This window comes from Lacerta agilis, chromosome 11, assembly GCF_009819535.1.
Source record: "Lacerta agilis isolate rLacAgi1 chromosome 11, rLacAgi1.pri, whole genome shotgun sequence".
In the NCBI taxonomy this organism is placed as follows: Eukaryota; Metazoa; Chordata; class Lepidosauria; order Squamata; family Lacertidae; genus Lacerta; species Lacerta agilis.
Window position 1 is genome coordinate 28,231,490 of NC_046322.1, and position 24,792 is coordinate 28,256,281.

Sequence of the window (24,792 nt, forward strand, 5' to 3'; positions counted from 1 at the left end):
AACACAACTTCCCATAGGTGTTTTTGCATTGTTTTACTGAAACTGAAAAAGTATCTGTACCAAAATGTACACAATTTTGCAATAGTACAAAATGGTTTTTTTTTAAGACCGAACATCAGTTACATTCACCCAAATAAGCACTGAACAAACCATTTATTGCTAGCTCAGTGTCATATTAAATAATCAAAGCAAGGTCAAACTGCATAAATAAGAAAAAACAGTAACTTCTGGACAACAATACTGTAAGGATATGGACATTCATGATGCTATTTACAAGTAGCTGTAGCACATACCTAGCAATAGGTGTTGATTTGCATTAGCTCTATAACCTATTAACAAAGTACTACAAACAAGAGTACCACACAAAAAGGGACAATCACAATGAGTTCCAATGAGAAGCCGAAGACCCCAGCCCTCAAATTGTCCTTTGAGCCAACTTGGAACAGTGAGCCATCATTCCATCTATAGTCTTCCAACAAGTTTTCCTGTGTAGCATTGAGTGCACTTCCCTGGAATGCAGCTACCTTGGATGGAATTGCTTTTCTTCTCTCATCTCAAATCCTGTAGTTAGTAGTCTTCAAGAAGTGATAAGCAACTTTAACTTGCTAAAAAAAAAACATTTATAACTTGCTAAAAAAAACACCCCTTACAATTTCTTCAGGAAAAGAAATATTAAATAAGTAATCGAGTAGTATTAATTTAACCGCTCTCTCATCTTGAGATACACGCCTATTCCTGCAGAAGTGCACACCATATTCAAAAGTGATTATTAAGAAATTGTGTAAACATGTTTTTGACTTGCTTGAAACCATTCCTTTTAAACTTTACCAGGGGTGCTGTTCACTATGACATTCTCCCAGGGAAAGCACCACTGAACTTAATAGGAACCACTGTCTAGAGCAGCTGCCCATCATTTCCACAGGGCTAGCCCAGGAGAACTTCCCAGTGGCTTGTTCTGCAAAGTTTCTCACCCGAGTGAAAGATAAGAGTCTCTGAACAACATGCCTGTTAACTTCACATGTCTGTATTACCGAAATGTTGCATACTTTCATGAACGTTTAAAAACTGTATTATACACAACAGAATGCAAAGCACTCTGAAATAGAGACTTCTAAAAACTATTGTGACTCAGTGAAATTATCCCAACACCCAAATTCTAGGCTTAAAATTTTGAATAAAACTAAAGTAAGGATTTTGTGATAAGCAATTAGATGAGACTTGAAAACAGTCACAACATATGAAAGCGCCAACAAGCCATTCTAAAACCCCTCTCCATCCCCCAATTTTCTGAAAAGTGATTAATTTGGTGGAGCTGGCTATTCTCTTGCTCCAAAGGAGTTTTACTGGTGGCTAGTTCTTGCTGCAGATTTATATGCATGACACTCCAGGTTAACCCGAAAACAGTGATCACATTGGACATTGCAAGGCAACTAATGGAGTAGACTGGTTTAAAACAAAAAGTTACTGAACTTATCTCTCAGTAGTACACTAGTCAAATTATGTTCACCTCAAAAATGACAAAAGGCAGACACTTTTGAATAACTTGAGTAGACTACAAGGAGCCTCACTCTATAAAGTGTATGACTCTAGCTTATTCATAGTCCCATTTAAGAACTATCTGAAGCATTTCCCACAGAGAAGCATCCTTTTATGGCAGACAAAGGGGCTAAGGATCCAGGAAGCTGTGGGATGCCTATATGTCCACTGATCCTCTTTCAAGTGTATTTCCAAGAATTCACTGCACTGAAGATTTATCTTCCTTCCAAAATTCACAGATAATGTGTTATTTCTTTTCACTGGTCAAACAGCCACAGCAATGCTTTGCTCCAAGTTTGCCAATGCTCAAACAGCTTTCTTGGTACAAGTTCCTTGGAGATCTTGGAGGTTAATTTTTGACCTATTAAAAACAACAGAAACAAATTCAGGTATGTCCTGATTTCCACATTGTATTTTGTTAGTTGGTGGGGCACAATTTCTTTCTCACCTGTTGTGGATCATGTGGCTTTTGACCAAATGCCCAGCAGCTAAAGCAGCCATTAGAGAGAGTTCTCCTGCCATTACTGTGCCACACACAATTCTGGCAAGCTGACGGGCATTTTCTCCAGGGTTCTCTGTACTTGCTCCCTGAACCCCCAGCACCTGTAAGCAAGAGGAGACACTACTTTAGAAGCCAGGCAGAAACAGGTTATATTCAAGGCATGAACAACCTAAGGTTCTCTCAAAAACACAGAAAGCATAATGCAGAGCTGACAACTCAGTGGTAGAATACAGGCTTTGCACTCAGCAAGTCCCAGGTTCAATATCTGGCATTTTTGGTTAACAGAACCTCAGGGAAAGAGCTCTGCATGGGATCTTGGGAGAGCCAATGTTGTCACAGTGGACTGAACAGTGATGTTATCAGTGTCTGACCTGTAGAGCCTAAACTGATGTTTTTATTTTACTTTATTTTATTGTGGGAGAGAGGGAGGGAAGAAAAACTATGCATGCTTTATGTTACATTTAAGAAACCAGTGAAACATTTCATCTCTCCCAAAGGTAAAGGGCTCTGTGATTACAAGTGTTCTTCTCACACATGCTCTGCTTTAAATGCAGGCATGTGAGTGACAGGCATACATGTTTTTTTCATTGGTACACATGAGAAGTTTATCCTAGCCATGAAAAGAACAGTAATAATCAGGAAATAGTGGGATAAATGTGGGTTTGCAGGCACAGTACATGGGTTACAAATTGCAAAACATGAACAAATTTAACTATGGCCTCTGAACAGAGGTGGGCAACTTGCAGTCCACATAGTGCTATCAGCTGCTCTTTGTGCAGCCCAATGAACCCTGATAGATAGATGTTTATTCGGCATTTGCGCCCATCATACAATACAATTATATAATACAAAACAAGCAGTCAATCAAAAATCAGATAAAATCAATTAAAACGACGACCCAATACAGGCTGCGGATATAATAACACAACTCACAGGGACCAATATTATCACTTCGATAAAACGTATCTAAAAAAGAATTAAGGTTAAAATTTAGGCACCCAAAACTAAAACCAATGTCTAATTCTATTTTTGAAAAACATATCTAATTATCAGTAATCGGCTGACATCCCATTTTGTCTCTTGTGCGAGATGACGGCTGTTAGGAATCTAGCAACCTGTAGAGTTATATAAGGGTCCACATCTTGGAGAACCCAAGCAAGACGTAGGTCAACTGGCTTATCAGCAATGGACTGAATTATCAGATTTAATATACTGGCACATATCGATCTGTACATAGGGCAATTGAACATTACATGCTGTAGAGATTCAGTTGATTTATTTTCACAGGCACACATAGGAGAAACTTGGCCCTTAGTAAATCTATGACTCAGCACGTTCGATGGAAAAACATGAAACCTAGCTCTAATGAAGGCATAACGATGTGAAGCAACCGTGAGTGATACCCTGGAGAGCTGCACTTAGCTGAGCATTGGGGGAAGCTATTAGTTGGCTGGCAGGAAAATTATTCATCCTCCAATGCAGCTAAGATAGCAGCACAAGGACCTTGATTTTTCTTGTCACTCTGGCCAGCTGAGCACCAGGAAAGTGTGAGATTGGAGACAAGAGGTGTGGTGTGAATGGGTGTTTGTATTCTTGACATTGACAAGAAGGTTCCAAGTGCCCACCCACATGAGGCCAACGTGGCAAAAAAGATTGCTCACCCTGCAATTTATTATTATTGCTGCTGTTGTTTTATTAATTTATACATACCACCCATCTGGCTGGGTTTCACCAACCACTCTGGGCAGCTCCCAACAGAATATTAAAAGCACGATACAATATCAAACATTAAAAACTTCCCTAAATGCAGTTACGATACAGATCTGAGTATGGTTCTGGGTTAGCAGCTTTCTTTCTTTTGCTGCTTCATACCTGCAAACAAGCCTGCTGTGGTAAAAGATTGGTTCCTCCACCCACTGTTCCAATTTCGATTGAGGGCATTGTGCAACTGATATATAGATCTTCATTGGTAGGGCCAGCTGATTCCATCAGTGTGATGCAGTTCGAGCTGCTAACATTCTGTGCTGCATCCTACAGTCAGTACAGAAAATTTCAGTTTTAGCATAGGAGTGTTTCAGCTGCACAATCTCTCGCATACACTTAAGTCAAGGGCTAACATACCTGCCCACATGCAATATACATTGCAGTGACAATGTTTGCCGCGTGAGCATTATAGCCACCGATGCTGCCAGCCATTGCGGAACCAACCAAATTCTTGTTTATATTGACTTCAATCATGGCTTCCGTGGTAGATTTCAGTACCTAGAACAAGCCCACAAAATACTGTTATACTTCTCAGAAGCTGAAGCAGTAATTCTCTGCTACTCAGGGATAAAACTCATTATGTAGATGCAATTGCTGTGGGGGGGGAAACAAAACCTAAATTCTCCACCCCACCTGAAATATCACCATCACAGGGTGTAGGAAGCTAAGAATTCCAAGGGAGATCTAATATGCCCACTACATTATTACTAATCTTTAAAACTTCTACCCCACCCTTCTTCCTCACAGACCTATAGCCAGGCAGTCTGGCAAGCTACTCTGAACAGGATAAAAGATTGAAAATAGTGATAATCTGAAAATGAATTCAACACAAGCCATTTAACAAACATGTTGAATCCTGGAGTGTTGGCTCACACAGCATGTACTCACCTCTTTTACAACCTTTGCAGGAATGATTGCCTCACAGACCACAGACTTCCCTCTCCCCTCTATCCAGTTTATTGCAGCTGGTTTTTTATCTGTACAGTAATTACCACTAACAGCTACAATGTGGAGATCAGGAAACTCTTCTTGTAGCCTTGCAAGTGCTTTCTCAGTGCCCTGTTTGAAAAAAGGGAAAGGGAAAAAGAGTGAAAATTTATTTACTGAACACCAGCCATGAAGCGTTGCAGTTCTCATTGATCTCTTGTCTCAAAAGAATTGCTGCTGACACTTGACAGTAGAACTGGGAAAATACATACAGAATTTTTGTTAACTATTTAAGTAACATTTGAACTGAACTCGAGAGGCCATGTGCAAGGCACATCATTCCAGGGTTACCAATACCGTCCCCATGGGCATCAGGGCAATGCCTGGGAAGCTATCAGATTATCAGCTTGCTTCCATGGCCAGCTGTGGACCTAAATAGCCTCTGTAGGAAACATCAGGTGCCTCCTTAGGCCTAGCTCCTTTCTGGCTGTGCTTTTCTCTCTGCACCCATCCCCCTTCCATCCTGATAGCAATTGTGAGTGTTTGAAAGAACAGAAGAGGAAGAGGAAGAGCAAAGTGAGCAATGGAAAATCAGCCACTGGGTATCCCCTAGAAGGACAGGGCAGTTGCAGATGGAAAAAAAAAACAGGAAAGGGGTGGGAGAGATAAATAAGAGAGAGGCCCAGGGATAAAATGATGTGGAGCTGGAAGGAGTTAACTTATGCACAGAACCATAATGAAACAGCATCTATACTGATATCATACCACTACACATTTCAAGAACAGTTCATTTTGAACTATTTAGAACAAGTGTTCAAATACCACACATTTCATTTGCCCTGCAAGAGAACTGTGACCCCTCTCCATTTTATCAACTAGGAACTGAAGATAATACAAAGCAATTTGTTTCAGAGAATCCTTTATGTCCTGAGGGAGATTCCCTGATCAGAGATATTTCATTTAATTGGACTACAATACCATTTTATTAGTGTAACGCTTTCACACACAAGAAAGATGTGTATGCATATGCATAAGGGACAAGAATCCTGATTCCTTATACAGTATTGTTTTTCTCTTATCCCTCAAGAGTTTCCTAGAAAAGGGCTTGAATAATTTTGAAATAATTGTTTAAATGCACAGAACAAATCCTGGAACTTACTTTCGAAATCATGTTCATTCCCATTGCATCACCAGTTCTAGACGAGAAGCGAATATAAAGGTTGCGGCCAGCCAAACCAATCTGAAGCCTTTGCAGACGGGCAAATCTATAACGAAGGTTGATTAGATTACATCCCGTCTCATAATATATTTTGGGTGCATGACTTTCAACTGTTAACAACAACGTTAAGATTCCCTCCTGCCTCCCTCTTGCTAGCTATAGAAAATGCTAACCTGCTTGTGCTATCAAATGCATCTTTAATTATCTTGAATCCTTCTGGGGTTTCCAGCCAAGCCTTCACTTCGGCAGCCTGGCAGGCAGTGGGCAGCCTTACAACAGGCCCTCGTGTCATTCCATCTGCCAGAATGCGGCTATTGGCACCTCCACCAAGCTGAAAGCAAAAAAAAACCCCAAATGGTAGGGTGAGTGGCTGGTTAATATGCAGGTTCAACAAACAAGTAATTATTGTTTCATAGTAGCTGCTTAAAAGGTGCCTGGCCAACACAGCTTGTGTAATCAATACTTACACATATTGCTCTGCACCCTCTATTTGTGCTTGCCACCAGACAGCCTTCTGTTGTTGCCATCGGAACTTGAAATTCTTTCTTATCCAGAAGAAGGGGGCCTGCCACTCCCACAGGGATCGGCATGTATCCAATCACATTTTCACAGCAGGCTCCCAGCACCTTAACAAAAAAGCCAACATTTAAGATGTAACCATCAACACATTTTTCGAAAATTAGAAATTTCATAGTTATCAAAATTATTTTTAAAACCTCAAATGTTTGATATTTAAAGTAACTTGTTACAAAGAGTAAAACAATTTTCTTTCACTCTCATTCAATGTGACTGTCAAGTAACTTAGGCAGTTTTCCTACATCAGTAACAAAACACACACACACACACTGCATACTTTCCCCTATAATCTTGGTAATAAGATGAGTGCAGAACAAGTTGTTCTCTTGTTCTACGAAACAAGCAAATTAAAAATGTATACGATCACATACTTGTTACAAACAGGGATGAGGCACTTGTGTGATGCTGAAACAGGCTGGGAAGGTTACAGAAGCAACAAAAAACCCAAGGAGACGCCATCACTGACTTTACAAAATGTCCACCACTAGCTATACCCGATGCTCTCCTTTCTCATTTACCACAGGCTGAGAACTCATAGCTATTACTGACCAAACTCATTATCCTAGACTCCAAATCAAGAAGTTTGGAACACTGAATTCCTCTGTTAAAAGAAAAAATGTTTACACACAGTTACGTTCGCCCACTTGTGCTCACCAAAGAATAATCGTAGTTCTTATAAGGAAGACACTGTAGGGAGGAAGGTTCAGGAAGCTTCTGGGATAACATCTGTCTGCGAATCGACACACCACGTTCCTGAGTTTCCATCAAAGTTTCCAACTTATAGGCAGGGATATATTTTGCATTGACTAAACTAATGACCTCAGCATCAGAAAGGAACTTTGCACCCATCTAGAGGAAAGAAATAATTTGGTAACTTCGTTTTTAAAAAGTATTTACAGTTTGCCTCTTTGCTTGAGGCAACAGAACTACAATTAAGCAGAGAATTAGTTGAAAGTCCAACAAAAGAGATTCACTCCTCCAGGAAAATTTGCTCTTGACTTCATCTTTGTTGGTCTTTTGGGACTAGGCAAAGGCAATGTTTCTTCCGCAAAACAAGTCTGTAAGTCCATATGTATCAAGCCATGTAATAGCTAGAATTTTAGCTGCCAGTAAAGACTGGGAAAGCAAGAACTTTACTTTTCAGCATGCCATAAATTCCAAGGTGGCAATATAGACTCTTACTTCTTGACCTTTTAAGGAGGTATTTAACTTCGGACATAAGCTAGAAACCAGAGCAAAGCCTCTCTTCCAGATTTCAAACAAGGAGGAACATATAGAATGGTTTTATCTGCAACACACTCAGCTACAGTCAATCTAATGATCTTAACAGTGGAACCACAATGGAAATTTATACTTTCCAAGATTCAATATGAACGCTTTTATACAGCCAGTGTAAGCTTAGAGGCTCTTACCAATATTTAAAAAGATTGCCATTGATTTGGTGGGGGAGGTCACAGAGGAAGAGATGGAAATTTGAAGTGTAACAGCTCGAGTGTAAAATAAATTTTGAAAAATATTATTCTGGGGAGCAGGCCATTTGTATTGCTCATACCCAGGCCTTTGAAAAATATTAAGGCAAGGGAGGGAAACCTTTTTCAGCTCAAAGGTTAGCTTCTCCCTGAGGCAACGGGGGGGGGGGCATGCCAGTGGTAGGTGGCGCCATCGGCTAAAATGAATGGAGCAACAGGTGTGACTCTGACCTTTGGACACTGGGCTACATTCGAACCATGCAAATTACTGAACATGTTTTTACACACCACCACAACACATGTCTCCATACTCCACTGAGGCAAACAACAGGCATGATCATAATGCAGTGTCACATTCCAGCAAGACAAAAGGGCTTGAGGAAGGCACAGAGCAGAGTCAATGGAGAGGCCTGAGGGCTGGAAGGAGAGACCTAGAAAGCCACATTCTGTGCCCAGGTATCAGGTTTCCCTTTAATTTTGGGTGCAAGTTACCAAAACATACAGAAAAAGGGGCAGTTTCCCCCAATTCCCACTATGTCCCCTAAAAGCTGTTTTGGGGGGTCAGAGGAACCCCACACAACAGGATGGGAAGTGGCAGTGGGGAAGAGGAAATCTGAAAAATTCACTTTCAGCAGGCGTTTTCTGCTAGAGCGCCACACTTCCCTTCATGATAGAGTAAGACTGGATCCATTCTGAAGCCAATCCAATTTTTACCCATTCCTGATCATTTCAATGACTATAAATCAGCATGAGTAAAAAGAAAAAGCAGAAAGTTTCCAAATTTACTCTGCATGTTACGTTCACAAAGTTGACATGTATAAGCACAGTGCACTCCAGTTAATAGAAGTTGTGAATAACCCACACCCAAATATTACTGAATAATAGTTTTTGCATAAAGATCCTGAACAACTTTAAAGTACTAGGTGATTCCATAGTTCTCCTTTCTTACCTTATCATTCTTAAATATACCCAGACATTCCTCAACAGAGCGTGTCTCTTTAGGCAATTCAATTCCAGGATATTTGCTGTCACTCACTGGGGAAGTTTCTGAAGAAGTACAATTACCAACCACAAATGTGGCCTTCGATGGAGATTCTTGTAGGACAGGCATTTTAACTTCATCTGCAGAGAACACCAACATTGGAAATTTGAGGAGCGGGCAGTTTCATCAACAACTTGTTTGTATTGCTAAAAAAGATAATACTAAAAGGTTACCTTTTCTGTTTTTGGCAAGTGGAAGATTTTCTACTTTTCTGGGGCTGGGATTAGTTTTTAAAGGCACAGATTGTTTTACGCAGCAGTGTTCAGGATTTTTTTTCTGGATCACTAGTGGGGATGTTATAGGGTTCTTCAACGATAGTGTAGATTCCATCTCTGTTTGCTCAAAGAAGATGTATTTGACAGCAAGGAGGAAAGCTAACCCAAGTGTAATAACTTGCTCGATGTCCATACTGGCCATCCTAGAAAGATTAAAGAAGTCGACTACATTACCTACTTCACTGTTAAGAATGCATGCATGACAGTGCTTTAAGTAAAGGAAATTTAGCTAATCCTGCTTTTTAAACTTCCACCTGTCCCTTTTTTCTTTCCCTTCACTCAAATACTTCCTACTACACCTGCTGATTCCTGGGACTGCTTGAGTGGTACCTCATCCCTTACTTGCTGCAAATCCTTCCTCAAAACTCACTTCTTCTATGAAGCCTTTGGAACAATCCCCTGGGTCTTGATACTTTCCTGAAGACAAGACAAGGTTCATGTACAGGGAGTAACTGAATATTCTTGCACTGTTTACCACTGCTACCATTTCCTTCCACTTCCTTTGTTTTCCTTTATATTTATTTTTAGAGTGTGAGCTCCTTAGGATAGGGACCAGTCAATCCCATACTTTGTAAAGCACTAAATACATAGATGGTGCTATATAAGCTTTTCCTCCTTCTGTACCAAAGCACTTGTTACGTTCTGCAAGACAGCATAGTCACTTAATATATGCTAGTTACACCGTAACCCCTCACAAATTTCAAGCACGTACTCCTGCTTTCTACATTTAATAAACATTAACAAATGATGGAGATTCTTGCAAAGTAACAGATGAAATCATTCATGACAAGTGAGCTGATTTCCCTAAACTACAAGATACATCTCCCTATTACTAACAGGAAGGTTCATGTTACCACTGTGGCCTAGGACCCACTTCTGCACAATCAGGTTCTACACTTCAGAGATAATTTTGATACACAAGAAACAGGTGGAAAGGGTATATGGTTACTGTCTATCCTTTCCTGTAGGCATGCAGTAGTGTCATGGGAAGCAACCATCTCAAATCACGTGAACCCTGAGTACAATTATCAGCAGCCTGGGATACTACCACTCAAGCAGCTATCAGGCTGCAATAGTAGCATATATATCAGCCATAGGTAAAGTGTGGCACTTATTTGAATAGCATAGCTAGCATATAAATAATTTCAACACTCAGAATTATTCACATTGGGATTAGGCCCAGGAAAAAATGTAACTGTCCAAATCCTTTAAACTCAACATGTGTGCCATCCTCCAGTGACTCTTATGGTAGATGCAATGGAATACTGATTAGCAACATTATGCGAAACATACCTAGAAAGATAGAATTGCCATAGAGAAACATTAGGTTCAATTCTCTTTGGTGCATTTTCATCCAGTCCCATAGAAATTTCTGCCGTGCTGTTCTGAGCAGATGGCTCTGCTATCCAACGACTGTGAGCATGAACAAGAACCAAACCTAGAGACTTAAATTTAAGAAATCAGTTGTTATTGGTCAGCTCACCAAGGGCTTTGCACCAAAGCCAACATTAAACACAAAGATGAGAAAATGGTAGGTACCACTTCCAAATAAATATTCATGTATGGTCCTCCTTTATAGTGTATTTGGGGAGGGTGATATCCAATGTTAGTCATCCTCAGGAACCTAAGTCCACTGATTTCAGTGAGTCTACTGAAAGCTGTAGCTTACTACAAGGCATTTGTGTCCTGTTACTTATTATTATTTCTTTCTTTGTATACTTTGAGAAAGTTGAAAATTTGTAAGATTTAAAAAATGAAGTCAATAGAAATAATGTTGTTCATTTTAAAAAGCTGTAGTCAGCATGGCTAGTGCCCTCCTGATTAATGCAACACAAAGTCTTAATTCCGGCTACACATTCCAAGTCCAGGGAGGAGGAATAGAAATCACTGGAGTTTGGTCTCCTACCAGGCTTTGAGCCCAAATGGTCATGTTCCTTTTTTCTTTTCAACTTGCATGTCATACTCAGGATGCTAATAGTCAAATTACATGGCAACTGAATCTGTTACATTTGGGGGAACTCAATGCACTTTAAATACCTCTTAAAATTTTATACTCAAGTTTTCCTGGACTCTTTAATCTTGTCTTTATCCAGTTTGGATAAATTCAACTTTATGGAATTTTTATTGTAAACCTCTTAATTTATTTATTATATTAAGTGGTAAACATTTTTTAAATTAATAAATCAAACCAAATCTGTTTCACTACTTGGAGTGCTCATGAAAAGCAACAACCTACCATAATCATTTTGACTCTCTGCGTTACAGGATTAGGTTTGTTTTCTTCTTCTTCAAGAACACGAGCAAAGTGACTAAGCTGCCATATGGGACGTCCTTCACGGCTTTCTCGTGAAAGCTGCAGAAATAAATAATATATATACAACATAGATTTGAAAAACAAGTTTCCAGAAGTCTCTTGCACAGGACCATATTACAAGGTATACAACTGTGTATATCTCTGTGTGTGAAACATAAGTTTAACTTTTCAAAATAGAAACAATGGTAAAGATGCTTGTGTAACTGGCTTTTAACTCTCCTAAATATTATAAAGATTAGCAGCGATGTAGCTAGCCGGTCGGGTGACTGTGGCAGCAAGCAAGCATGTGCTGTGCATGAGGGGCGAGGCGCACTGCTTGGAGCCTGCACAGAGTCCACTCGCCGCCTCCCCCTCAGCTGGAGAGCAGCCAGGAGAGAGAAGGTGGCTGGAGTGCCCTGCAGGCCACGCACCAGTGTCCTGCTCCATGCCCCGTGCTGGAGGGCGCCCTGCAGCCCCAGGGCTGCCCCGCCCCCTCCACTCCCCCTTCCTCTGCTAGTGAAGATTAGATATGCTTATGGAGGTGAGACCAAAATAAAGAAGCATTTATCCTCTAACTATTTATAAGATATGAAATAAGGAAGAAAAAAAGAGTTTACATATTGGGTTTTTTAAAAAAAAAATCTGTAACAGGGTAACAAAATATTAGTTGTTGCATTCTAACTATGCTACAAACATACAGTCTGACAACTGCAATATGAATCATAATTATAACAAAGCTATGAGTTTATTAATGCCTGTGGTTATAACCTTAACTCTTCACAGATCACAGAATCTTCAAAATAAATTACAGCATTTTATTAGCCCATATTGGATTGTTTCCTCTGTTAAGTATTCTTGCACTATGCTCTTTAAAATTATCAGGAGCAACAGCTACAGAATGCTCTTGTGCAATTTCCATAAATTTCAATTGCTAGAGGAAATCCCAGTGACTGGCACATATACAAATGATTTCCCCTTGTTTTTAATAAATTTTCTTGGAACAAAAACCATTTTCAAAATAATCTTTTTTTTTTTTTTAAAAAAAAACCTTACTCAACCCCCCTTTAACAACAAAGGGAACAGTATGACACCTACATATTTGTATATATAGCATTATATAGCACAATAATGGAAATGAATAACCTAGATCAGTTATGGGGAGCATTTCTCCTAACTGATGTTGAAGTATAATTCCCATCAACTGGAGGGACAAAGGTTCCACAATCCTGACCTAAATCCTAGAAGCTTTTCTGCTAAAACATCATACAGTACATGAAGAGTTTTTGTGGGGTAGATGGAGTTGGGGCATTTCCAGAAAACATTATTTCTTACTGATCAAAACTAGAGACATATACCATCCTGTCAAAATTTTAAAAGTTCTCTCGCCATATTTAAAGAAAATGTTTATTTTTATTCCAGTTTTTCCCAGATCCCCATAGGCTTATTTTCTCCAATATTTTAAGCCCATTTAATTACAAAGTATTTCATTTTCTGGCTCTCAATTACACTTGAACAATAAGACATCAATCCTAGAAAGTAGATAGTTATTGCTGGTGGTTATATCAGTGATGGTTTTGGCACGCTCTTACCTCCAATACCAGTGACACACATGCAGGAAAGAATGTCATGAAGACAAAATAGTTGGCCAGGACAGACATACAGCCAAAACAGCACATGATTTCAAGCTGTCTTACTCCTGTTAGGGAGACAAATATCAAGCAATTAGAATCCCTGATTCCCCCCACTGTATTTTCATATGGATTTTAAAAGGCATACAAGCACACCTCTAGACACTGCGGCACATGCACTCAATACAAAATGGACAGAAGTGAGAAGAAAGTAGCTTCCTTATAATCACTCTTCCTACTGGAAATAACACACAGCTTGCTACTCATGACCAGCAATTTTTAAAAGTCTGCTGGCATCAGTAAATGTGAAGCTAGAATAATCCCAAGCCACATTTATTTATATGTTTATATATTAGGGTTCCAAGTCACAATCTCAGTCGGTCTTAAGTGGACTGCAGCAGAGGTTTTAAGTTGTGAGATAATAAGAGATACATGAAATTCAGGAGGAATTTAAGGCTGAGTCCAATTAGGGCACTCCTTTGAAGTAATTCTTCCTCTCCTTCTCACTCAGCTTGTTGAAAATAACTGGAGGCTGAGGGGGTCGAAGGACTTAGAAGCGGTGAAGGAGTCCGTGGGTTGATAGCCTTGGGAGCCAAAAGCCCCGAGTTTTCAAAAGTTAGAGTCAAAAGAAGCCAAGGTCAAAGTCCCTAAAAATTCTTGGAACGAGTTGACGCGAGGAGTCAACAGGAAGCCCGGGCGGGGATGCCAGGTAGGTTACTTAACTTCATTAAGATAAAAACACGGCACCAGGGCAGTCAAAGTATTCAAAAATACAACAGCTTCACCTTTGATTTAGAGAAGTGAAGGCTAAGAGAAACAGAAGGGGAGGACCAACAACAAAGGCTTATAGTTGAAGATTTCTTTGAGCTCCGATAAGAGTGTCTTACCTCGGCGCCATCTTTGTCATAAAAACACTTACTCTCAATAAATAGAAATTAGAATGAAGCATGTGGCTCACAGAGAAAGGGATCTGCTGCCCCAATCAAATTCAAAGTGTGTGTGTCCTTCCCTCCATATTTGCTTTCGCAGACTTGTACAATTGCAAGGGACGAGCCAAGGCATGGCCAAACTTAGCCTTCCAGCTGTTTTGGAACTACAACTCCCATCATCCCTAGCTAACAGGACAGTGGTCAGGGATGATGGGAATTGTAGTCACAAAACAGCTGGAGGGCCAAGTTTGGCCATGCCTGAACTAGAGGGAGGGGGTTACCTAGTTCAACCCCCTGCAATGCAGGAATCAAGGTAAAGAATCCCTGAAAGATGGCCATCCAACCTCTGCTTAAACACCTCCAATGAAGGAGAGCTCACCACCTTCCAAGGCAGTCTGTTCCATTTTGAAATAGTTCTTACCAGCAGAAAGTTCTACCTAACATTTAATGGGAATCTCCTTTCTTGTCATTTCAATCCATTGGTTCAGGTCCTACCCTCTGGAGCAGGAGAAAACAAGCTTGCTCCATCTTCCATGTGACAGGCCTTCAGATATCTGAAGATGGCTACCATATTAACACTCCATCTTCTATTCTCCAGGCTAAGCATACCCAACTCCCTGAACAATTCCTCATAAAGCTTGGGTTTCCAGACTCTTTATCAATCTTTGTCACCTTCTGGACAAATTCCAGCTTTTCAATATCATTCTTGAAGTGTAGTGGCCAAAACTGGACACAGTACTCTAGCTTGATTCTGACCAAGGCACAATAAAGTGGTACTATTACTTCCCTTGACCTGGATACTATGCTTCTGTTGATGCAGCCTAGAACTGCATAAGCTTTCTTTTGCTGCTACACCACACTGTTGAATATCTATTGCAAATTGGTACTTTCTGTTCATATTTAGGTTAGGAAGACTGAGGATTTACAAGCTGTACCCTAGAAAGCTGTTGGTCAGTCTTAAAGGCATTTCAAGGAAAAGGTAAAGGTCCAGTCGTGGACGACTATGGGGTTGCGGTGCTCATCTCGCTTTATTGGCCGAGGGAGCCGGCGTACAGCTTCCGGGTCATGTGGCCAGCATGACAAAGCCGCTTCTGGCAAACTAAAGCAGCGCACGGAAATGCCGTTTACCTTCCTGCCAGAGTGGTCCCTATTTATCTACTTGCACTTGGATGTGCTTTCGAACTGCTAGGTTGGCAGGAGCAGGGAACGAGCAACGGGAGCACACCCCGTTGCGGGGATTTGAACCGCCGACCTTCTGATCGGCAAGCCCTAGGCTCTGTGGTTTAACCCACAGCGCCACCCGCGTCCCAAGGCATTTCAAACAATAGGTTAAATCTACAGTAAGTTCTGTTCATGAAAGGAGGTCTTCCCCTCCCCCTCCGTCCATACAGTAGCTCCTAGCTTTGCCAAAGAGTGATAGGGTGCTATACGGCATTGGAGGGAGATGGGAGGGGAGAGCCAAGCTGAAAATCACACATCTTCTCTAAGCAGAAGTGCCTTTCTGCTCATGTAAACAGGCTCTTCATTCACCCAAACATATTACAAATTTATGAGCATGAGCTTGGCAGTTAACATAGGTATGTATAGAAACATGGGCAGCATAAGCTAACAAATCCCATCTTATGGGTACAGGTTAAGAAAAACAAAACAACAAGAATAATTTTAAGATTAGCCAACAGATACTACCGGAATGTAAAAGGAAGTTCAATTATTAACTAGTGCGTCTACCAATTAATTCTGACTTCTTCAAGAATCTCTTTGTTCACTATGATATAATGACCACATAGAGGCAACTCCTGGTTTAGGTGTGTCTGAATGTCACGCGATCTTGCACATGTGCACAGTACTGAACCCAGAAATAGCCCCCCAAAGGGCCGACTTATGCATGGGGGTTCAGAAGAAAAACCCCAAGCAATCCTCACAAAATGAGGATTGACTATAGTTATGGATATGGGATGACACTTAAAAACTTTTTTTAATGTAAAAATATTTATGTACTGCTGTATCATAAAAATATATCACAGTGGTTTACAACATAAAAACATAAAACCAAACAATATCATAAAAAGCTAAAAACAAGCAAAATGAAAAACAAACATCAATAGACCATTGTGGGAGATGTAAATTGCATGGATGGCCTTGGCGGAATAGAAAATATTCAATTATGCAATATTTAACTATTAAATGTGCAAAATTCCTATGCAACACCTTGGCACATGCAATGGTTACAAAGAACCTGTGCCAAATAATTTCCTTAAGATGATAATTGCCTTTGTTGCAAAAAATGTGACCAGCTGTATAGTGAGGGCCTAGTAAAGGGAGATGAGCACGCAACCCCAGAGTCGTCCGTGACTGGACCTAACTGTCAGAGGTACCTTTACCTTTTTACCTCTGCGTTAAGGGAAGAGAAAGGAATGAATCAAGGGTGCTTATGTTCTGCACACAAATTCACTTGAAGAAGAAGAAGAAGGAGGAGGAGGAGGAGGAGGAGTTTGGATTTGATATCCCGCTTTTCACTACCCGAAGGAGTCTCAAAGCGGCTAACATTCTCCTTTCCCTTCCTCCCCCACAACAAATACTCTGTGAGGTGAGTGGGGCTGAGAGACTTCATTCATAACAGACATATGACAGGAGAACAAACTTGTTAAGCTTTTTGTTGTGCTCCTCAAAATTCCTCAGCTTACCAGACATGGTTCCAACGCCAATGACAAGACATTCAACAAGAGCATCAAGTGTAAATGTAGGGCCCAGGATAGCCATGCCACGTGAAATATTTTCTCTTACTTCATCCTATACAAAATAGAAAAAAATTAAATTAGTTAATGTACAACAGTGCTGGGTGAACTGTGGTCCTACAAATATTGGACTCAAACTCCCATCAGCCCCAGTAAACATGACCAGGGATCAGCCCCAGTAAACATGATCAGGGAATATGGGAATTGTAAATCTGATCTGGGGAACCTGTGGTCCTCAAGATGTTGCCGGACTACAGGTTGAAAAAATTGTGTTTGCCAATTGCATTGGTGGATGGTAATTAAGAAGCAAGCAAAATAGAAAAGATTGTTTTGTATCCCAAGTTCCCTCAAAACTGAATTTATTTAAGTTTAGACAGTTGCTGCAACAACATACTTTTACGATAGAGATTAAATATCATGTAAAGGAAATACCTAATCAAAATTCATACAAGCTCATGTTTAAGCAGAGGTGCGAAGATTTGCTTCCAAATTGTCCCAAAGACTTTGTTCTCAGAATATCATTGTGTGCAAACCCTATTTCAAAATGTTCTTTATCAAATGGTTGGCTGACCTGAGAATTGGAACTGAGCGCGAATTTGGCTAATGCGCTGGCCCTGGAGAGGTCAACCAGAAGCAAGAAGAATGGCAGAGCTTCACTGAAAAGATACAAAAATTATTATAGACATGCAAAACAGAAACAAAAAACCCCACATCTTAAGAAACAATCCCAATTACACAAGCCCAAAACCTATACCAGAATTAGTTATGATTTATTCCTTAAACTTCAAATACCCATTAAACAGTTTATGTGGCATGTATTTGTTTGGATACACTCAACATACTTGATCTTTCACTTGTCTATATTGGATAGATAAAAGGCATGAAGAATGGATAATATAGGCAGAGCTAAAGTTGCCTGGAGATCACAGAGTAACAGCAACAATGGCACAAAGAATACTGGAGGGGGAAGAAAGCACTCTTTCAGCATTGAAAGTGAAATAAGAGGAAATCTCTGTGGAAGCCTGTCAATCATATTTTTTGGGTCTAGCATTCAACATCTGAAAGGAAAATACACAGAAGGGGAATTAAATCCCGAAGACCTCTGTTGTATAATTTCACATGAAAGGATGGCCATGCCAGAAGCAGCATAAAAGGATGCATGTACAATTTCTTCATGTGAATGAGATGAGGCTACCCTGAAGACTTCTGGAGTGCCCTCCTATTTTGTTCCATCTCTCCAATTCTTAATTTCAAGACTAGGGTGGTCAACTGTCAAAAAACTGGCTCCTGAATAGATGAAGGTATATTTTCAAAAAACCCAACAATGAATAATACGTACTTCAGGCCCGTCAATTCTTTATCAAGGAAATGAATCACTACTGTACTGAAGACAAAACTCGAGAAGATTGTGAAGAGCCCAGCAATACCTACCAAAATGAAAAAGGAAAAGTCTATGTAAAACATTAAACAAATACAAACACGCTTCCTTACAAAATAATACTTTAAACCTAATCCAAATCCTTCCCTTTGCAGAAAGCATAGATACATTGGATTCTGTTGTGAAACTGCTACACCATTTTGCTTCATGTTACATTTAGGACAGATGTGAGCAAAAAGATAATGTTCTATTTATCCATGTGCTTCTGTCATTCTGGTCTCATATTAGTAATTCTAAGGAAGAATCCAGAGTATAAAATGCTTTATCTCTGTTTCTTTAATTTCAAATAAAAGATATTTGGGGCAAGCTGTCTAGTCAATGACAGAGCTGGGAAGCAGGACATAGCACTGAATTTGCCCTGTGGCCAGTAGGAACTGCCCATATGCATTGTGCTCTTGGAAATTTAGGCCAGTCTCTTTAGATTATAGGATTGAGTTCCTGACCTGTTGGGGGCAAAATCTGTTACAAGGATACTATCCTGCTGACTAAAATGCTGGGACATTAAGATGCATTCTTATCCCTCTTCAGCTAGAACTGCCAAACCACCAGTAGTCGTCTGCCAATCTATCCCTTACATTTTCTCATTTACAAGTAGACGGTGGGTTCCCTTTCCATTGCAAATGGGTCCTGTTGGCTAGATCAGTAGTATTCTGGAAAGTACAGTTAATCAGTAGAACATTTACATGCAGCTTCCACAGCTCTCAGCAATGGAAATCATCACATGCTAAATTGCACTTGCACGATTTTTCCTGTTGGCAGGAATGGAAGTCCTTAGGTTCTCCTCAGTTATTTCAACATTTATTATCTTGAATAACTGTTGTAAAATATAACTGAATGGATCCAGTTTCCCATCTGGGACAGGGGTCCTTCAATTTACAGAAGACACGAAGAGCCTATGGAGGCCCCCTGCTGGAGAATGGGGCTCAAGCAGTTTTCACCAATAACCTCTGCACTGCCTTTCATGCTGTTTTGAAGGGTCCTCCAACCCTATAACATATTTTCAGGGAGCTTCAAAGAGAAGGAACAATCTGCAAAAATTGCCTCTCCTAACCCCCTTCCTCCTGCATGAGTGAAAGTTGAAATATTAAAGTGAAATATGAATTCAACCCACTTGAGAAATATTTTGTGTGCTGTATGCTGCACATTTCTCTGTTAGATTGGTGCTGATCCCCAAACAGGACCTGCCCCAGGTCATAAACAAGACAGAAGTCCTTCTAATACTGGCAATTTTCTTGCTCCACTGCGTGTTCATGGCCCAAATTTTACTTATGCTGGCACCAATCTGGGAAATCCCCATACACAAACTTGTTTTTATGCATTGTTCAGGGTACATGTGTTTAGGAATAAGTTATTATCCTTCATTTACTTGGGTGCTTGTTTGTTTGTTTTTACTGACATACATTAATAATTATATAAATCAATTTATCTTACCTAAAATATATTTTGACCCAAGCTGCCTCAGATTCTGAAACTGGAAGTATATATAAAGGATTGCTATACAGCGTGTGATTGTCAGGATTATGATATCACTGCTCAAAACGTCCTGAAAGAAAGAAATATAATTAAGTGCATTTTCAAAATAAAAAATTGTAAGAAAACTGCATTTCTGGAAAACTCATATCAGTATTTTAGGTGTTTATCTGACAAGTAAGTATACTGCATTTCACTAATCGCTACAACTCACAACTTACTACATGAAAAGCTGCAGTCTAAAGGTAAAAAAGGTAAAGGAACCCTGGGAAGTTAAGTCTAGTCAAAGGCGACTATGGGGTGCAGTGCTCATCTCACTTCAGGCCGAGGGAGCTGGCATTTGTCCACAGACAGCTTTCCGTATCATGTGGCCAGCATGACTAAATCGCTTCTGGTACAACAGGACACCATGATAAGTGCCGTAGCGCATGGAAATGCTGTTTACCTTCCTGCCACTGAAGTACCTATGTATCTACTTGCACTGGTATGCTTTCAAACTGCTAGGTTTGCAGGAACTGGGACAGAGCAATGGGAGCTCACCCCGTCGCACCGATTCAAACCACTGACCTTCCAATCAGCAAGCCCTAGAGGCTCAGAGGTTTGGATCACATTGCTACCCGCTCCCTATACTGCAATCTACTGATATATTTAGTCCTCCAAAACAGAAGAGAATGAAATCTATGTAAATTAGTCAACTGATAACTTCAGTGAAGCAACATTTAATTAAAATAAGATGATTATACTGACAAGTAGTATTTAAAATAATAAATTTAACTTCTTACTTCTTCAAATTTGGGGCATTCATAATTCCAGCCACAGATCTTGTCATTACCAGTGAACATCTTCATGGACATCATACAGATGGTAAGAGTTACAGTTCCCACTATGACCTCCCATGGGTGTGAAGCCACAAAAAGGCCGTGCATTCGAAAGAGTCTGGACAGCATTTTCAAAAGTTCTTTTCCCAAATCTAAGACAAAATGCAAAGAAACAAAAATACAGTATAGTAAATTTTTTGCTCAGGTAAAAGTCGAAATTTTAAGGAATTCCACAATGGCTCAGCCATCATACCCATGATATTTAAAGCATTAATTCATGAAAACAGAAAAATAACTACAGAAACTCCTGCCTTCTAAAAGACTTGAGAACACTTTCCATCTAAGAATGCTTCAAGAAACTTTAAGCAGCATCCTGCTAGGTCACACAGAGGTTCTTCCTCCACCCAGCAAGTGCAACTGATGCAATAATGGGCAAAACTCCTCAGCACTTGTGCCTTACATAGTCTCTTCAACAAATAACAGAGTAGGATGGGATCTTCAAAAAGTCATTTTGTCCAGCTCCCTGTCAATTTTATCTATGGACTCTCTGGCACATAGGGCCTAATGTCTCTGTGAAAGTAGAAAATGTATTTGCTTTGCAAAGGAAATTATTTCCTTGCTTGTACTGTGGTGCCTCACCTGTTTGAAGCAACAGTGCCAACACATATGCTGCACTACTTGAGATGTGTTCCGATGTAACAGTCATTCAAATGAGGGAAACAGTCTAAGGTTTCAGCCTGGTTTGCTAGTTCACCTGCAATATATGAGGAAGGCCAACACACAGTCTTGCTAAATGTACCCTTCAAAATGGTGCCAACACCTTCCTTTGTTCTGTTATAAGGAACAGGACACAAAGCTTTCACAAAGCACAGCACGGTATTGCACTATTAATTCAGTTGAAATACCTCTGTGAAATCTTAATTGTGCACAACTGCATGACTAGTATGTACTGTTTCTGCTTTTGCACCTCCAATTTTAAAGCCACCTGAGGATAAACGACTGAGCAGGCCACAGTAACTGTCTACATTAGTTTTCTGATAACCGCTTGCATGCGTTTACTTTATACAGTACTGCCTTCCTAGACTCTATGTCCATTTTCCCTATTAGAGATGGCTGCAACTACAGCACACAACCACTAAAAGATAGGTAAAGACATACAGCGCCTAACAGCATCCAGGACTCCAAAGAAGTTGGGCCACATCACTTAGTTAAGGGGTGCGGCAAAAAACTCTCTGGAGAGTTGGGCAGGACATATTCTTAAAGCAGGACCGAGTGCATGCCCTGACTACTTGAAGTTGTTACCAGATGTAAGCACCATTCAATACAAAAGGTAGGCTGTCACTTAATCATATACTGTAGTCAGGAACTCCATTATGTATTGATCACACTCAAGTACTGTAATATGCAGTCAATCAACAGTATCCAACTGTTCATCTACTTTCACTGCATCCTCATAAAGAAAGAAAAATATGAAACAGTCATTCAACTGGCTACCTGAAGCATTATAAAACTCTTCAGGAGGTCAATATAAAGCAGTTGTTATTTTCTTTAGGCCACATATGACTGACGGAGAGATGTGTGGGTGGGTGGACCTACAAATTCATTTATAAGGGTGAATTATTATGCAGAGTTTTCAAATGATGCTGGGTTTTAAAACTATTTTCATAAAGTTTACAGGTTAACTTATATAAAAAATAATGCTGTGTCTATTTCAAAGTTAGGCTTTATAGGCAAAATTAAAATACAAGTCCCCACTGAATCTTAAATATGATCTTTTCCCTCATAAAAACAAACCTAATTTCTGTCAATACTCGTATGTTGGCCCTGTCAAATATACTGTTAGCATAGTCTGCTACAGATCTACTAATGCTACATGTAAATAGGTTGCTGCACATATTAAGTGCACTTAAATATGAGACATGTAGAACTTTTTCATCACTTTGTTTCAGTCCTTCTTAAGTTTAAATCTATTTTAAGCCAACATACACAAAACATTAAGACAAAGTGGGAGTTCTGCTCCATTAATGCCATAACAAAAAATTCACAAGCAATCTGGGTTTATTCTCCATCAACCAGACTAGCTGCTATAAACTTTTCTCAAAAATATGAATCACCAATCACATAACATCTTCATTAATCTTTCAGAAAGGTGGTACAGAATTTCATATTGGACATTTTCATTATAACTGCCTAAAGTCTTCTGTGAAGTATGGATGCTAACAAGTCACACTCTCAGATATGATTAGTTTGAAGTAGTGTTTGAAATAGTGGTCAGTTGAAGAGTCAGAAAGGTTTTATTTTAGTGCACAGTTTCCCACTCAGACCATTAAAGATTAAACAGGATCTTCATCTCCCTTAAGCAATTATTGTTGCCCCTTTATGAGAGGTTCTGCTACTGAACATAATTTTTCATAATCACAAAGATAAATATATCCTCTCTTCAATAAATACCAAGTCTCCAAATAAAGAATGTGATATGTTCTGGGACGAAAGCTTCAAACCTTCTAGAAGGTTCTAACTTGAAGAAACCAGGAACGTGACTGGTTTATTCATTTAATTTGTATAATACTGTACTCTGAATATGACTAAGCATTTTAGATTTCACTTAGCTTTATAAACCCACATGCAAATATTACTCTTTACAAAGTAACCTTCCTTGAGTACCATTTATTGAGCACTTTTACTTTTCAGTAAGTCACTTAAAGCAACTTATTCTGACCAAGCAGTTTGTATAGAAATTCATAGATACATTTTTGTATCTCCCTGCAGCCACTCCAGTCTCCTACTTTGCTTAGGCACAAGAAACTCAGCATGATTATGGGGAAATTGAAATTCCAAAATAATAGTCACTTATATATAAATATGAAGTTGGCGTTAATTATGATTGCATTGGAATTATCACCAATTGTTCCCAAATTAAAGTAATACAGTGCTTGGAAACGTGCTAGGAAGTAATACCAGTGAATTGTTATTTAATTCACCGGTATTACTTCCGAGTATTAATTATCAAGGCAATCCAGCGAAGCCAGTCCTTGATGGAAAGAACCTGGTCATTTTAAACGAGATGCACTAATAATCAGTGAAAAAGAACTAAATTCTTAACAGCGATACTGTAATCGGATAACCTTGAGCACTACTGCTCCGCAAATATGCTGCCACCAACCACACCCCAAAAGCATCCTTCCTTACGTAAATACTGAAAAATCCAGGCTGAATATAGAGAGGGTGGTGAAGCGATCAGCAACGATCTGAACCATAGTTGCTAATAGGGTTTTCATATTAACTCTGCAGCTGATTTCTGCCACCGCCCGCCCCCCCCCCCTTCGGAAACAGCTACGCTCTAACGCATCCTCCTGTGCAAAGATCAGTTTCAGGATGCTCCTTTTGGGGGGAGGTTTTGGCTTGTTATCGTAATCTCTCCTCAGCCTGAATGCGTAACGCTGGAACAAATGCCGTTCCGCGATGTTACTTGCCGTAGTAGCCAAGGAACCAGCTCCCTCCCCCCCTCCCCCCGCGCGCCGCCCTCCTTCCCAGGGCCACCGTCGAGATGCTGACGGCTGCCGACAAGGACCCGAAGGACGGAGCAGGGAGGGAGACCGGTGGAAACAACAGGCGAGCACCTGCGTGAAGTCCCAGGCCGGGGTGGGATCGGTTAGTTGCGTCGTGTGCTTTTGGTCTCCCCCGCCCAGGGAGCCCCTTGAGGAAACCGCCAAATCCCAGCCTCTATGGCCACCTCCGCCAGGCAAGGGCATTCCGCCTCCTTCGCCGGGGACTGACCGGTGGGCAACCGTCAGCGGCGCCAACACCCTCGGCTTCCCCTCCCCCCCCCCCCCCGCGCGCCCTGCCATCGTTCGGCCGACGGTACCCTGACAGACGGCGGGCACCTCAGCCGGTTTCGGAGGCCTCGGCGTTCCCTCATGAAGGAGGCAAGGAGGCGGACAAGGTCCCCCTCCGCGCGGAAGGAGAGGCTGCCCGCGGCGCGCCTGCCTAGAATTCTGCCCGCAGCGCGGCGACGCTCCCCGTGTAGCGGCCAAGTACCTCCTTCAGGCAACGGCTGGGGTTGGCAAGACCGGCAGACTCCTTTCTCCGTCGGCCTGCTCTGCTTTCTTTCTCTCCCTTGCTCCAATGCCGCAGACTGAAGCGCCCGCTCTCCCTGCTACGCAAGGACACC

The 24,792-nt window shown here is 40.6% G+C and overlaps 1 protein-coding gene across 2 annotated transcripts; it reads right to left on the reverse strand.

Moving 5' to 3' along the window:
* Positions 1–18: 18 nt before the first annotated feature.
* On the reverse strand, positions 19–24,792 carry HMGCR (3-hydroxy-3-methylglutaryl-CoA reductase). Of its 2 annotated transcripts, none has more exons than XM_033163667.1 (20): positions 24,660–24,792; positions 20,586–20,773; positions 19,765–19,876; positions 18,235–18,322; positions 17,467–17,551; positions 16,845–16,950; positions 13,193–13,299; positions 11,547–11,663; positions 10,604–10,755; positions 9,209–9,453; positions 8,943–9,115; positions 7,179–7,373; positions 6,416–6,574; positions 6,122–6,279; positions 5,889–5,994; positions 4,691–4,861; positions 4,160–4,300; positions 3,911–4,069; positions 1,985–2,139; positions 19–1,897 (listed from the first exon to the last, which is right to left on the reverse strand). In XM_033163667.1, the coding sequence occupies exons 2-20, from the start codon at positions 20,748–20,750 to the stop codon at positions 1,843–1,845; spliced, it is 2,649 nt and encodes an 882-aa protein (XP_033019558.1). In that variant the 5' UTR covers positions 20,751–20,773; positions 24,660–24,792; the 3' UTR covers positions 19–1,842. The 2 variants fall into 2 exon arrangements, with proteins under 2 accessions (XP_033019558.1, XP_033019559.1); XM_033163668.1 differs by lacking the exon at positions 24,660–24,792 and adding an exon at positions 24,506–24,609.

Coding starts and splice junctions, on each gene's coding strand:
- HMGCR (XM_033163667.1), bottom strand. CDS start 20,750: ATGCTGTCCAGACTCTTTCGAATGCACGGCCTTTTTGTGGCTTCACAC. Junction 9,454..10,603: donor TGGCAATTCTATCTTTCTAG/GTATGTTTCGCA, acceptor TAATCTTTCTAG/GATGGCCAGTATGGACATCG. Junction 4,301..4,690: donor CTGCAAAGGTTGTAAAAGAG/GTGAGTACATGC, acceptor GGCTTGTTCTAG/GTACTGAAATCTACCACGGA.